The sequence below is a fragment of the Ornithorhynchus anatinus genome, chromosome 11, assembly GCF_004115215.2.
Source record: "Ornithorhynchus anatinus isolate Pmale09 chromosome 11, mOrnAna1.pri.v4, whole genome shotgun sequence".
In the NCBI taxonomy this organism is placed as follows: Eukaryota; Metazoa; Chordata; class Mammalia; order Monotremata; family Ornithorhynchidae; genus Ornithorhynchus; species Ornithorhynchus anatinus.
This window is the reverse complement of record NC_041738.1, coordinates 45,078,196-45,092,570: the sequence shown is the minus strand read 5'-3', so window position 1 is coordinate 45,092,570 and position 14,375 is coordinate 45,078,196. Positions and strand designations below refer to the sequence as shown.

Below are 14,375 nucleotides of genomic sequence, written 5' to 3'. Positions count from 1 at the left end.
TGGTGAAACACTCTGAAAATTCTCCCTTATTCAGGTCTGCTCAGGTTTCAGGGTGGAGGTAACGCGATCCGCTCATCCTTTCCAAAGGGTGTCTTCGGCTTTCTCTCTCTCTTTTTTTAATTCCCAGGAAAATCTCCCACCCTAAGCCCCTCGTGTTTGTTCGTGTCCCCGAGATGTGCGGGGCAAGAAAAAGCTGCGTTGGAGAAAAGCTTCGAGAGCAAGGCGCCGCACGCTTGCAATTAGAAGCAGCGTGGCCGGGCTTGGGAGTCAGAGGTCATGAGTTCGAATCCCAACTTTGCCACTCGTCAGCTGTGTGACTGTGGGCAAGTCACTTCACTTCTCTGTGCCTGCCTCAGTTACCTCATCGGTAAAATGGGGATTAACTGTGAGCCTCACGTGGGACCACCTGATGACCCTGTATCTCCCCCAGCGCTTAGAACAGTGCTCCGCACATAGTAAGCGCTTAACAAATACCCACATTATTATTAATTGGTCGGTCGGGGAGGGAGGCCAGATCGGGCCGGGCCAGGGGAATGGACCTGTTGCGGTGTCCAGGATCGGTTTCAAAGGGATTCCTCCATTAGCTCCTCGAGAAACCATCCTTCTACATCCCGGAGCTCTTTTTCTCTCCTCACTCGCGACCTGGAATCCTTTAAAGGCCTTCAAGCCGCCCGGGACACCAGTGCCCTTCTTTTATTTTAGAACCTTCTGACCAGGCCGTGTCCTTTCTCAAAAACTCTTCTTGCTGCCGAGGAAGCTCGGAGGAGCTGTGGCAGGGTCGCTGCAGGGAAAACGTTTCCCGGAATTTCTGGCAGGATCAAGGTTGCATGGCCCAACGAAATCCATAAGGTGTCAGCATCTTCATATCGTCATTCTCGTGATTATGTTGTCTTGGTTTTTTTTCATTCATTCGACAGTATTTATCTATTTAGCTATGTGCAGAGCACTGGACTAAGCGCTTGGAATGGACAATTCGGCAACAGATAGAGACCATCCCTGCCCATTGACGGCCTTACAGTCTAATCGGGGGAGACAGAAGGACAAAAACAAGACAACTTAATGGCAATCAATAGAATCGAGGGGATGTGCACCTCATTAACAAAATAAATAGGGGAATAAAAATATATACAATTGAGCACAGTGCTGAGGGGAGGGGAAGGGAGAGGGGGAGGAGCAGAGGGAAAGGGGAGGGGAAAGGGGAAATTGGCTTTTGTCCGTCTGTCTTCCCCGATTAGTCTGTAAGCCCGTTGGAGATCTGTTGCCGAATTGTCCATTCCAAGCGCTCAGTACAGTGCTCTGCACCTAGTAAGCGCTCAATAAATAATAAGAGAAGCAGCGTGGCTCAGTGGAAAGAGCCCGGGCTTGGGAGTCGGAGGTCGTGGGTTCGAATCCCCGCCCTGCCGCTTGCCAGCTGTGTGACTGTGGGCAAGTCACTTCACTTCTCTGGGCTTCAGTTCCCTCATCTGTAAAATGTGGACTAAGACTGTGAGCCCCACGTGGGACAACCTGATCACCTTGTATCCCCCCAGCGTTTAGAACAGTGCTTTGCACAGAGTAAGCGCTTAACAAATACCACCATTATTATTTTTGTCTGTCTGTCTCCCCCGATTAGACTGTAAGCCCGTCAATGGGCAGGGACTGTCTCTGTCTGTTGCCGATTTGTCCATTCCAAGCGCTTAGTACAGTGCCCTGCACATAATAAGCGCTCAGCTGTGTGACTGTGGGCAAGTCACTTCACTTCTCTGTGCCTCAGTTCCCTCATCTGTAAAATGGGGGTGAAGACTGTGACCCTCACGTGAGACGACCTCATTCCCCTATATCTACCCCAGCGCTTAGAAAAGTGCTCTGCACGTAATAAGCGCTTAACATACCAACATAATTATTATTATTATTGTTAAATCGGGAAGCATTGTGGCTCAGTTGAAAGAGCCTGGGCTTCGGAGTCAGAGGTCATGGGTTCGACTCCCGGCTCTGCCACTTGTCAGCTGTGTGACTGTGGGCAAGTCACTTTCCTTCTCTGTGCCTCAGTGACCTCATCTGTAAAATGGGGATTAACTGTGAGCCTCACGTGGGACCACCTGATGACCCTGTATCTCCCCCAGCGCTTAGAACAGTGCTCTGCACATAGTAAACGCTTAACAAATACCAACATTACTATCCCGGCTCTGCCACTTGTCAGCTGTGTGACCGTGGGCAAGTCACTTCGCTTCTCTGTGCCTCAGTGACCTCATCTGTAAAATGGGGATTAACTGTGAGCCTCACGTGGGACCCCCCCGATGACCTTGTATCTCCCCCAGCGCTTAGAACAGTGCTCTGCACCTAGTAAGCGCTTAACAAATACCAACATTATTCTCCTGTTATAGAGAAGCAGCGTGGCTCAGTGGAAAGAGCACGGGCTTTGGAGTCAGAGGTCAGGGGTTCGAATCCCGGCTGGGCCACTTGACAAGTATCAACATGATTATTATTACTAATGAATGAATGAATTAAATACTATTGAATGAATGAATTTTCCCCGAGAAACCTGTCGGAAAGATGCGGGTCGTGCCTCGGTGCGTCCAGTAGAGGGCAGCCTCAACCCGCAAAGTCGGCACCAGGCGGCTTCAGGTGATGGTTCCCGCGCCTGGCCCGGCCGGGAGAGAAATGGGATGTTGCCGGGTGTGGAAAACCATCTTCAAACATCTCTTGTCTTCGCATCGGCTATTGTATCCACCGCTTCTGGGACTCTGCGAGTCGCATTCCTTTTCCGGCCTGGAAGTCAGGGGGCCGGGAGTTTTTCACCTGACAAGGCTTGTTGCAGAAGAAAGTGACAACCGCCTGGGTTCGACTGGCCACACAGGTTACATAAAAAGATGGGAAACTTAGCCCTTGTGAGCCTCCAGGTGTGTGGAAGGTGTTGTTTTAATAACCTGAATAAACATCTTTTCCCCGATCCGACAGAGAAGAAGTGAAAGCTAATTCCAAGGCGAAAGGAGTACGTCTTTCTCGGTTTTTCGGTCTAGGTTTCCAAGACGTTTTTCTTCTTCTTCTTTTTTTTTGGCAACAAATTATTTTTCTGGCAAGTGAACCTTGTACTTTTCAGATGATATTGATTTAGAACTAGACAAACTTACAAATGTAAATCCAGACAGAAGCTGCTACTTGGTGATTTACTTTAAGTCACAGTCGTTAGATTTTTGACATGTGTTAGGGACGGGAGGTATGATGCGATAAAGATATTTGTTAAAAAACACCTCGTAAAAGCAGAGTAAATAATATTCCAGGAAGCCTACAGACGGGAGTGTTTATCGATCAATATTTTCCATTTCCAGTAAAAATGTTAGAAAAATTCCCCGCATCCGTCACAAAATTCAAGAGAAAGATGGTCTTTGTCAGAGTGGTGGGTTTATTGAGACATGACAGGGTCTTGTCAGAAGGTTCGAAAATAAAAAAAGTTCCTATCTGCACTAGAATCACACAGCTGCCAAGCAGTTTGCAGAAATCAGTAGAGAAGAACCCTTGACATCTCAGTTTATTCCACAAAAATGAAGATGAATCTTCTCTCGAGGAGAGTGTTCAAGGCGTCATTAAACCAGTTGTAAATTCTTTCCCCAATCTTTTTGTTTGTTTGTTTGTTTTGAGGCTTTTCAACTGGAAAAAAAAAATGTTCCACGCTGTTGAAAACTATGTTCTTGCAAACCTGGTCTCACCCTCCGAGAATGCTAAAAGCGAGGGGTCTACTGTGTAAATCATCAAGGATTAACGCTGCAATCGATGAGCGGATTGGGAAAAGGGAAAAAAAAAATCATTAAAGAGAAAGGTTTAGTCTGCCTACCTCCTAAACAGAGAGATATATACACCTTTCAGGAAAGGCTCCTTCAGGGTAGCACCTTGTCCCTCCTGCCAGAGGAGATCCGTAAAGGTGTTCGTTGAAAGAATAACGAAAGAAAGGAAGAAAATCAACTCCCTGAGGTATCATAAAGAGAAAAACCTGAACCTTTAAAACGAGAATAGACAAGGACCTGAGAAACTCAGCAAAGCCTTACTTTTTCTAGCTATCTTTGCTCCCCTCTTTTAGGTCTATGCATGTATACAAAATAGGTGTACCTAGAGGTGTGTGTGTGTGTATGTGTGTGCGTATTTGTGTGTATGTGGAAGGTCAAAACAAGGGGATTGACTTGAAAAAGAGGTTCCGGGCATTCTTGGCGAGAGCGTGTACTTTTAGATGACTTTTCTGTATATTTAACCCGGCGCAGATCCCCAGCAGCTCGGCAAATTGCAATTTGCCTCCCGCCAGCGCGCTTTGCTAATTAACCGAATCTTATTGCCGCTAATGGAACCATTACAGGAATGAAAAAAGGCAGATTATATCTCGCAAGGTAAATTGTGCCCAATGTCCTCCGCCTCCTTTTTTTTTTTCTTTTAACCAAACAGGAGCTGGGGATGATTGGATGATTTGGTTTTTAAATCGCTAAAATCTATTGGGAACGCGGGAGTAATTTGTCAAAGGCAAAAGTATTTCTTTGCGAAGGTGAAAAAATCTGCAAGTCTCTCCTGGGTTGAGTCTATACACAAAGTGAAGCGGAGATATAAGGCAACGACCTGTGGTAATTCAGGCTTTGCCCCCCCCCCCCCAAAAAAAAAAATTCCTGCTACTGAGGGAAAAGAGGGGGTTTAGTCTCGAAATATTCAGCTCCATATCCAATATGGACTGAATTCTCCGGATAAAATTGTTCAATCTTCCCCTTCACCTTGCTTATAACAAGCAGCCTTATACTTCAGCCATAGACTTAAAAAAATTGTTACCATTTGGCTTTAAAAACCTCCTGGCTTTATTCCTCCCAGGTCTCCGAATGCCATTTGGGGACTCGAGCAAATGACTGTTGATTAGTAATCATCGTCTGATTAAAAATAATTAAAACCAGAAACTGAGGCTCCTCTGATTTAAAATGCAGTCCAGCGGCTTTGCATAAATGCAAAAGAAAAGAGAGTATGAGTTTTGGTCCGGCCTAATGAGACGGTATTAATTTGGCTTTTTAAGGATTCGCTAATGAGTAAAATACTGTATTGCCCAGCGCTAGGTTTGCGGTCGTGCCTTATCTCGAAAGATTATTCGGTTATAGGACTTGGGTTTTGGGGGGGGGGGCGGTTTAGGTTTGAGAGTCGGTGTCTTTCATCGTAAGCAAACGTTTGGCCAAATAACGACCCCGGGGTTTGAATGGTCATTCCTTCGCCCTCTGCTATCACCAACCAAGTGAAATAAAAAGGCCCTTTACGGATGAAGCCGGGCGCGGGGCAAAAGGCTCCTTCGGGGCGGCCGGGTCTTAGCGCCGCCGCTCGTCCCGGCTCCGCTCCTCGCTTGCGATTGGCTGGAGCCGCTCGACGCCGATTGGCGATTGGTCGAAAGTTGAGCGAGGAGGCGCGGCCACGGGAGAGTAAAAAGTCGGTTTCGCCCAGAGTTTTGAAACTTTCCCAAACCCTATAAGGGAGTTTGACTTTTCGGGCTCGCTTGGCTGCGACGGCTCGGCGCAGGGAGACGCGCTGGACACTGACAGACAGACACTCACCGCCTGAGATTCGCTTGATTTTTCCAGAACCGTATTTTCCTCTGAGCGAGTTTTTGTTTTTCCTCTCTCTCGGCCGTTCCGCTTTGGCCCTCCCTCTTCCAGGCAAGCGACCCTCTCCACAGCTCTGCCAGCTCTCCAGAGCGCTCTAAGAACCCCCCCCCTCCCACCCCCCCAAGCCAACCCAACCCAAAGCAAGGCAAAACCAAACGAGGCAGAGCCCCACTCGGCGCTCCGGCGACCTCGAAGGATGCTGACTCGCCGCTGCCGTGGCCGCTGAGAGAGGGGCTTGGAGTGAGGCGGTGGGCGCTGCAGACTCGGGCCTCCCGGCCCTCCCTCCTCTGCAGACCCTCTGCCCGGCTCGGAATCGGCTTGGGCTTCCCCCCCGGTCCTCCTCCCCTCCCTTCCTCCCTCCCTTCCTCCCTCCCTTCCTCCCTCCCTCGTGTCTCTGTGCGGCTGTCCTGTGCCCGCGTGTGTGTGTGTGTGTGCTCGTGGGTCTCCGGGTGTGTGTGGGGGGGTGGGTGGGGGTCCCCGTCCCCGTCCGTCTGCGTCTCCCTGAGTCCCTCCCCCCCCCTCCCCCCAACCCCCACCCGACCCCCTTCCCTCGCCCCCGAGCCGCCGGCCGGGGCGGCCGTGCAAGGATGCAGGCTCGCTACTCCGTGTCGGATCCAAATGCCCTGGGAGTGGTGCCTTACTTGAGCGAGCAGAACTACTACCGGGCGGCGGGGAGCTACGGCGGGATGGCCAGCCCCATGAGCGTGTACTCGGGCCACCCGGACCAGTACGGGGCGGGCATGGGCCGCTCCTACGGGCCCTACCACCATCACCACCACCACCAGCCCACGGCGCCCAAGGACCTGGTGAAGCCGCCCTACAGCTACATCGCCCTCATCACCATGGCCATCCAGAACGCGCCGGAGAAGAAGATCACCCTGAACGGCATCTACCAGTTCATCATGGACCGCTTCCCCTTCTACCGCGAGAACAAGCAGGGCTGGCAGAACAGCATCCGCCACAACCTGTCGCTCAACGAGTGCTTCGTCAAGGTGCCCCGCGACGACAAGAAGCCCGGCAAGGGCAGCTACTGGACGCTGGACCCGGACTCCTACAACATGTTCGAGAACGGCAGCTTCCTCCGCCGCCGCCGGCGCTTCAAGAAGAAGGACGTGCCCAAGGACAAGGAGGAGCGGGGGCACCCCAAGGAGCCGGGGCCCAAGGGGGCCGGGCTGGGGCCCCCGCCGCCGGCCGAGCCGCCCCGGGAGGCGGACAAGAAGGTGGTCATCAAGAGCGAGGCCTCGTCTCCGGACCTGCCGGTCATCACCAAGGTGGAGACGCTGAGCCCCGACGGCGGGGGCGGCGGCCCGCGGGACAGTCCTGGCAGCGCGGCCGCGTCCACCCCGTCGGGCTCCACCGAGGGCTCGCTGTCCGAGCCCCACCCGTCGGCTAACGGGCTGTCGGGCTTCAGCGTGGAGAATATCATCACCCTGCGGACGCCGCCCCCGGCCGCCGACCTCAGCCCCGGGCCCGGCCGGGCGGGGCTGCTGGTCGGGGCGTCCTCCTCGTCGTCGTCCTCGTCGTCCTCGTCCTCGTCCTCGTCGTCGTCGTCGTCGTCGTCCTCGTCCAGCCTGGCCCTGCCCTACCCGCCGGCCCAGCCCCCCGCCGCCGCCGCCTACGGCCCTCCCTGCCCCGGCCCGGGTCCGGAGGCCGGCGGGAGCTACCACTGCAGCCTGCGGGCCATGAGCCTGTACGCGGGCGGGGAGCGGCCGGCCCCCATGTGCGTGCCCGGCCCGCTGGACGAGCCCCTGGCGGACCACCCCGACGGGGCCGCCTCCCCCCTGGGCGGGCTGGGGCTGGCGGCGGGCCCCGACGGCGCCCTGGCCGGCTCCGGCCACCCCCCGCACCACCCCCCGCACCACCCTCCGCACCATCATCACCCGCACCACCCGCCGCCGCCGCCGCCGCCCCCGCCCCCGCCCCCGCCCCCGCAGGCCGGGCCGGCCGCCGCCCAGCCCAGCTCCTGGTATCTGAACCACGGCGGCGAGCTCAACCACCTCTCCGGCCACACGTTCGCCTCCCAGCAGCAGACTTTCCCCAACGTCCGGGACGTCTTCAACTCCCACCGGCTGGGGATCGACGGCTCGGGCCTCGGAGACCACCAGGTGAGCAGCAACGCGAGCTGTCAGCTCCCTTATAGATCCACGCCCTCCATATACCGCCACACCACCCCGTACTCCTATGACTGCACAAAGTATTGATCTCTGCCCTCCTCCCCCTCCATCTTCCCCCTCCGCACCCAGCCGTCCGCCCCCCGACGTCCTCCCCCTCCGAGGCCCTCGCCGGCTTGGCCTTCTGCTCCTCCTCCTCCTCCTCCTCCACCTTCCCCTCCACTACCTCCTCCTCCACCTCCACTTTCTCCTCCACCTCCTCCACCTCCTCCACTTGCCTCTTCTCCTCCACCTCCTCCACTTCCATCTTCTCCTCCACCTTCTCCTCCGCCTTCTTCTTCACCTCCTCCTCCTCCGCCTTCTCCTCCACCTCCACCTTCTCCTCCACCTCCTCCTTCTCCTCCACCTCCTCCTCCACCTTGTCCTCCCTCTCCACCTCCTCCTCCACCTTGTCCTCCCTCTCCACCTTCTCCTCCACCTTCTCCTCCGCCTTCTTCTTCACCTCCTCCTCCTCCACCTTCTCCTCCACCTCCACCTTCTCCTCCACCTCCTCCTTCTCCTCCACCTCCTCCTCCACCTTGTCCTCCATCTCCACCTTCTCCTCCACCTCCTCCTCCACCACCTTCTCCTCCACCTTCTTCTCCACCTCCTCCTGCACCACCTTCTCCTCCACCTTCTCCTCCACCTCCTCCTCCTTCATTTCTCCCTCCTCCTCCTCCTCCTCCGGGCCGGGGGGCCTTGACCGACACTTAAAGGCCGCAGAGACCTGACCAACTCTCGAGAGGACCCGTGAGCGGACGGCCCTCCGAGCCGTGGCAGGTAACCCTTAAATCGCCACCCCAAACTCTGGGATTCCAGACCAGCCAGCCCTCCTTGCCAAAAGGGAATCGGAAAGCCGAATCGAGAAATATATAAATAGATCTATTTAAAAGAATCCCCACCGTAGAAGCGAAACGGCCACTCTATGCTCGACTCTTGGGTCTCAGAAAGTAAGTTATGGACCGGTATCAGTAGCGATCATTATACGACTTTCTATAGATACACACAGGCATTGGCATACGTGTGTGCATAGAGAGTATTTGTGTCTATATGTGGTGGGTATTTTAAAGTTCTTTTACTGTGCTGTAAAATGTGTGGATTTCTAATCAGGCTAATTTTTTTTCAGAGCCATTAATATAATATTTAAAGTTGAGTTCACTGGATTATTTTTGATGTTGTCCAACAATTTCTAACTGCCAAATTGGAAACAAGTGATTTACACTTTTTTTTTTGTACAATTATTGCCATAGAATTTATTTCCACTTCTAGTTCTTTTTACAAAACAAGGACATAATTTATTATTTTTTTTGTTGGTGGAGAAAGAAGCCAAATATTTGATACTTTTTATTTACAAAGTGTGATGTTTTGTATAGTAGACTCGACCCTGAGCATTCCTAAAAACTATTTTTTTTTATTTTACTTCACGTTTGTTTGTCTTATGTGGTCTTAATTGTTGTACTTACCTTAAAATAAATCCATGTTGTTTTTCTGCTCAAAGTTTGGCCGATGTGTGTTTGTGTTTTTGCATCTTTCAAAGGCTGCTCTGAAAACACCTTGTTTTCCTGAGTATTTAAAAGAAAGCCACACAGGGAGGGTTAAAACCCTAAAGCTTATTTATTTGTTGGAGGATTAGTTTACAAAGGAAAAGTGATTTTGAAAATCAGAAATCCCACAGAAGCAAATGAAATTACAGCTACATACCCGTTTCAATGGGAAACCTAATCAGTCCGACGACTACTAATTACTAGCTGTATTCTATTTCGCCAAGACGGGAAAGCCCGGCGATTCTAAGAAATGGACCAACCCTTCGAAAAAAGATTTTTTTCCCCCAATCCGCAGTTTATGCGAGCAAGGGTGAAGTGCGTCAGGGTTGCAAAAATCTACCTGGAAGTGTCTTTAACTGCCCTCTGCCATTACTCTTTACCGGGGAGTTTCTCTTTTATTTTTAATAGCCTTCTTGGCAGTGCAGTTGATCTGGTCCAGGGTAGGCCCAGCTATGAGTTCCTTTAGAATTGACTGTCGGCATTTCAGCTGCCAGGTCAGAGCGCACCAAAATTCTGAAGCCAGAAGTCCTTCGGGAGTAAGATTGACACCTTTGGATTTGATTCATAAAATCCTTTACCCACCACGAAGATCACGACTGTCTCAGAAACCTCCCTGGCCAAGCTTTAAGATATCTGAACATTTCATATACTTCCGTGTTTATTTGAATCTCTGAACATATTTATTGTTTTCACCTACTGTGCTGCTTTTGCTTACTGACCCAACGTGTCCTCTGTAAAAAACCAAAAACCAAAAACCCCAAAGCAAAAAAAAAAAAACCAAAAAAACCAAGACCCAAAAACTCTATCGCAAATTCCTTTCTTTTCAGCTGCATTACCTGGAACTGACAACTTCCTTGCTAACTGCCTCTTCCTTTTCTTCCTGTTCTCAGAGCCTTAACTCGAAACCACCGCACGGAAAGATATCCCCTTGAATATAAAACTTCTTGTGAAGAATAGATTGTTAAAAGAAAAAATAATTTTCTGAGAGTTGTTTTTGTAACTCCCCTAACTTGAAATGAACTGGATAATGAGGGTTAGTTTTTAGCATAACAACAACAACAACAACAACAAAAAAAGAATAAAGACCAATGCCTGTTTGAGGTCCGGTTGAAGTTGCATTGAACACAATCTCAAGTACACGTAGGTCACGTACGTGGAACTATTCTTGATGATATTATTAAATCATCTTTGGTACCTGTTGTAGTAAAGAAAGCGAACAACAAAAAAAGGAGACGGCGCGTTAATAGAGGAATAGCTAACCACCTCCAACAAGTCTTATGAGGCGCTGTCGACGGAAGTAGTCTATAGATCAGTGATTTTCACTGGCAAGAGGTAACCCAGTTTCATTTTGAGGTGGGCTCATTTCAAGTGATTGAGAAGACAAGGAAAGCGTGTGGCTGCTGCACATGAAATATTGTGCTGCGTTCTGTATATGTTCCAAAGACGCTTTCTTCCAAGTTCACTAGATTCTGGGAACGCTGTCCAGTCGTAATGACATGAGGCACTTATTTTAAACCGAGCGGGAGAACAAAGGAAGATTGGGAAGGAGAGGGGGAGAGCGAGAGAAAAAGACCCAAGGTCAAAACCAAACAAGAAAATAACAAACCCTGATTTTCAAGTATTGCCATTAGACATCCTGCCATGTCGTTCTATTTTCCCTCAAAGCACCTTAATTCGACATACTGGGATACTTTCCAAGCCTAAGATTAGGACTGGGGGGAATGTTACAGTTTCTCCCTGGGGCAGTTGCTAGGACAGGTGTCTCTGGTTCAGACAGTCTCGGCGAGGCAGGACAACGCACCCAGGTGTGGGAAGAGGAAAGCTGTTCGGACGAGGCACTGGGTCCGATCAGTTCCCTGCTCAACGCCCCCTTAAATTTAATTAATGTCGGTATTTGTTAAGCGCTTACTATGTGCAGAGCACTGTTCTAAGCGCCGGGGTAGATACAGGGTAATCAGGTTGTCCCACGTGAAGCTCACAGTTAATCCTCACTTTACAGATGAGGTAACTGAGGCACGGAGAAATGAAGTGACTTGCCCACAGTCACACAGCTGACAAGTGGCAGGGTCCGGATTCGAACCCATGACCTCTGACTCCCCAGCCCGGGCTTTTTCCAGGCTGTTCCTCGTAAGCTTGGTTAGAAGCTGCCCCTTTTAACCGGAATGGCCCACCTTTCCAAGGAGAGGAGCTGGGGAGGGGGGCGGGGGGGGAGTGGCCTATCGGTGGGATTTTAAAGGAGCCTCGAATTCCGATCAGGTCACTAATCGGATCCTGGACTTTTCACCTTTTGTTCCCGGAAGGAAGCCCCACTGGGTCCCTGGTGGCGTTTCCCGGATCCTCATCCTCTGTGCGGGGCAGGAGAGGCTTTGCGCCGGGCAGGAGAGACTTTGCGCCGGGCAGGAGAGGCTTTGCGCCTAGGGGGCGCCTGAGCGCCGAACGACAGACCTCGGGGCCAAAGTCGCCCCGGGGATGGCCGACCTCCCGCCGCCGCCGACTCCGGGAATAGCCCCGGAGCAGCCATCCACCCAAGGCGAAGGGGCCGGGAACATTCTTTTCAAGTGACCCGGATCCTCGGGATCTTTAGGTCCAGCGTTTTCTCAGTAAAATAGGTCCTGGCTGCTGGCTGCCGCGGGATGCGCCGTTCTTTTTTCCACCGCCAGGGAATCCCCGCTTCATGTGATGGCTGGGGAGACGCTTTGCTTGCTGGACAGTTCCGTAGTGACCCCCACCCCCTTCTCCCGAAGGAACAGTAACCGGGACTAAAGATTTTCCCCTTAGAGCGGGAGAGGGGATGGAGAAGGGACGGGGAGTGGAGGGAGAGAAAGGGGCCGACGGGCTGTCGAGGGCACGGGGTTGGGGGGCAACTTTCTCTTTCACGATTCTCTAGTTTTTATGATGCAGTATTTATTTGAGATCTGAGCTCTTTTCCAGACACAATATTAAGTCACCACTCGGCTGGTCTCAAATCTGTTATAAACCAAGTAAAACAAACGTAAAAGCAATTTAAGAGTCCCTTATTACTCTGGGAGAGTTAACCCTCAAGTTTTCTTCGTCCTAGCTGGCAGAGAGGGTTCAGATCATTCCCAGGATAATACTCTGATACGGTTTCGCTGTCTTTTTTTCCCCCCCCACCCCGCCAAGGAGCTCCGAGCCTTCGAATCCAGGCACCTCCTTCCTTTCCTGCGGTCTCATCTTCTGGGCTCAGGGGGGCCAGAGGTTCTCGGAGTCTCCAGTCTCTCGGGTGCCAGAGAGTTTCCGGAAGATCGTGGATTTAAAATAAAAATAACTTTCAGAAAAGAGACTCACCAAAACTGCGGCCAGACGGGCCTTCCCTCTCCCTCGGCCCAAGCACGCGCGGGGCTCTCAAGCTGTCTGCCTGTCCTTTCCCTTCCGGACTCAGGGGGAAGCGCCCACCGAGGGCTGTCGGCTCTGCCCCCCATCATTAGTCTAGCAGCTGCCCATCAAGCGGAGCATAAGTGGTTTCCCCGCTTTATAGTTTTCGCTTTCCCTTCAGAGGCAAAGAGCCCCGCTCGGGTGCGCAGGGAAGGGCCTAGGCCAAAACAGAAGCAGAGTTTCAGGGGTGGGGAAAGGGAAGCCCGCGGGATCTTGATGGTGTCTCTCTTCGCTTTTCACCTGAGCGGGACGGAAAGGCCTTCGGGGACGCGGGGCAGTGGAATCCGGGGATCGAGGATGATCTAGAAACAATTGAGGAAGGAACATCTCCTCTTCAGATTGAGATCATCTGTCTGTTGTCTGATGTCCCGCTTCTATTCTTTCCCTGCCCGGCACCCCTTGCCCCAGTAGCTAAACCGAATGGAAGATTGCAGTGATTGATAACCTTAACCTGAGATGTAATGAAAATTACCAGGCAACAAAAGTTTTCGCGATTCAGTCAGTAGTAACTAAATCTACCTATTTCCGAGCCAGCAATTTCCCTCAAAACACACCAACCTCAAATCCTACCCTATACCAGTTGTACACATCCACGCGTGTTCTCTTCCTTCCCCCTCCCTCTCTCTTTCCTCCTTTCTCCCCTTTCCTCCTTTCTCCCCCTTTCCTTCCTTCTTTCTCACCTTCTCATCAGTGTCGACCTGTAATTTTGAATCGGATAAATTGCACATCAAGCGTTTCCCTCGGAGTCGGGAGACGGGAAAGAGGGACCGGGACACATTTAGACTGTAATCGCGCAGGAAAGCTTGGTGAATCTGCTTTCAGACGGCAGACGATTATTTTTTCAATTGCTCTGAAGCCCCTAACTGCCAAAGATTTCCCGGGCACTCAGGTCATTAATATTTCACTGCATTCTTCCTTTTGCCGCGCATACTTGAAATGCTGTTCCCAATTGCTTGAATACATTAAATGCTAGTCTCTTTGTTATGTGAAGTTAAAAAAATACCTCTCGGAGGTGTTTTCCATTTTTAGTTAAAAGGGAGGTAGCTAAATGTAATGTTTTTCAGTATTTGCAAGGACAGGTGACGGCTCGAACTGGAAAGCTACCGAAGGGTGATAAAAATAACACATCTTAAACCTTGAAACCTTTACCTCACATTTTCGAAATTCTTGCTTTGCAATAAGAAAACCCAGCACGAAGCAGTAAACTCCTTCCCCGAAGCGTTTGGCTTTCACGGCTGCGCAGTTAGGTAGGTGGGTATCGGTGTGGGTCTCTGCGCCGGGGTGTGATCTAATCTGTTTTAGACTTCTGGGTGTGTCGCTCCTCCCCCAGGGTTATGGACGGACAGGATGGAAAAGGGGTCAGGGTGGGAGCTCAAAGGATCAGAGAACATACCATGGGGGCCTACTGAGGCCTGGGATGTAGGCCCTTGGCTGGCTCAGAAGAAAGGAATCTGGCACTTTCGGTGCCCGGGAAATTGCTCTATGTGCGTTTTTTTTGGGGGGGGGGCGAGTTGGGGTTGTGTCCCCTCCGGATTTGCTGAAAGGGTGCATGCTGAGTAAGGTGGAGGTGAAGCTTCGTCCACCAAGGAATTGGGGGTTGGCCAGCGGCTGCGGGTGTCATCCCAGGGGCGGGGGAAAGACGCGCTGGAATGGCCGGGGGGGTCGGGCTATTCGCTTCTCCCTCCTCTTTCTCT

General features: G+C 51.7%; 1 protein-coding gene across 1 annotated transcript; it reads left to right on the top strand.

The window, feature by feature from the left end:
• Window positions 1-6,161: 6,161 nt before the first annotated feature.
• On the top strand, window positions 6,162-7,943 carry FOXC2 (forkhead box C2). The gene is made up of 2 exons (XM_039913523.1): window positions 6,162-7,092; window positions 7,165-7,943. The coding sequence occupies exons 1-2, from the start codon at window positions 6,182-6,184 to the stop codon at window positions 7,793-7,795; spliced, it is 1,542 nt and encodes a 513-aa protein (XP_039769457.1). The 5' UTR covers window positions 6,162-6,181; the 3' UTR covers window positions 7,796-7,943.
• The last annotated feature ends 6,432 nt before the right edge of the window (window positions 7,944-14,375 follow it).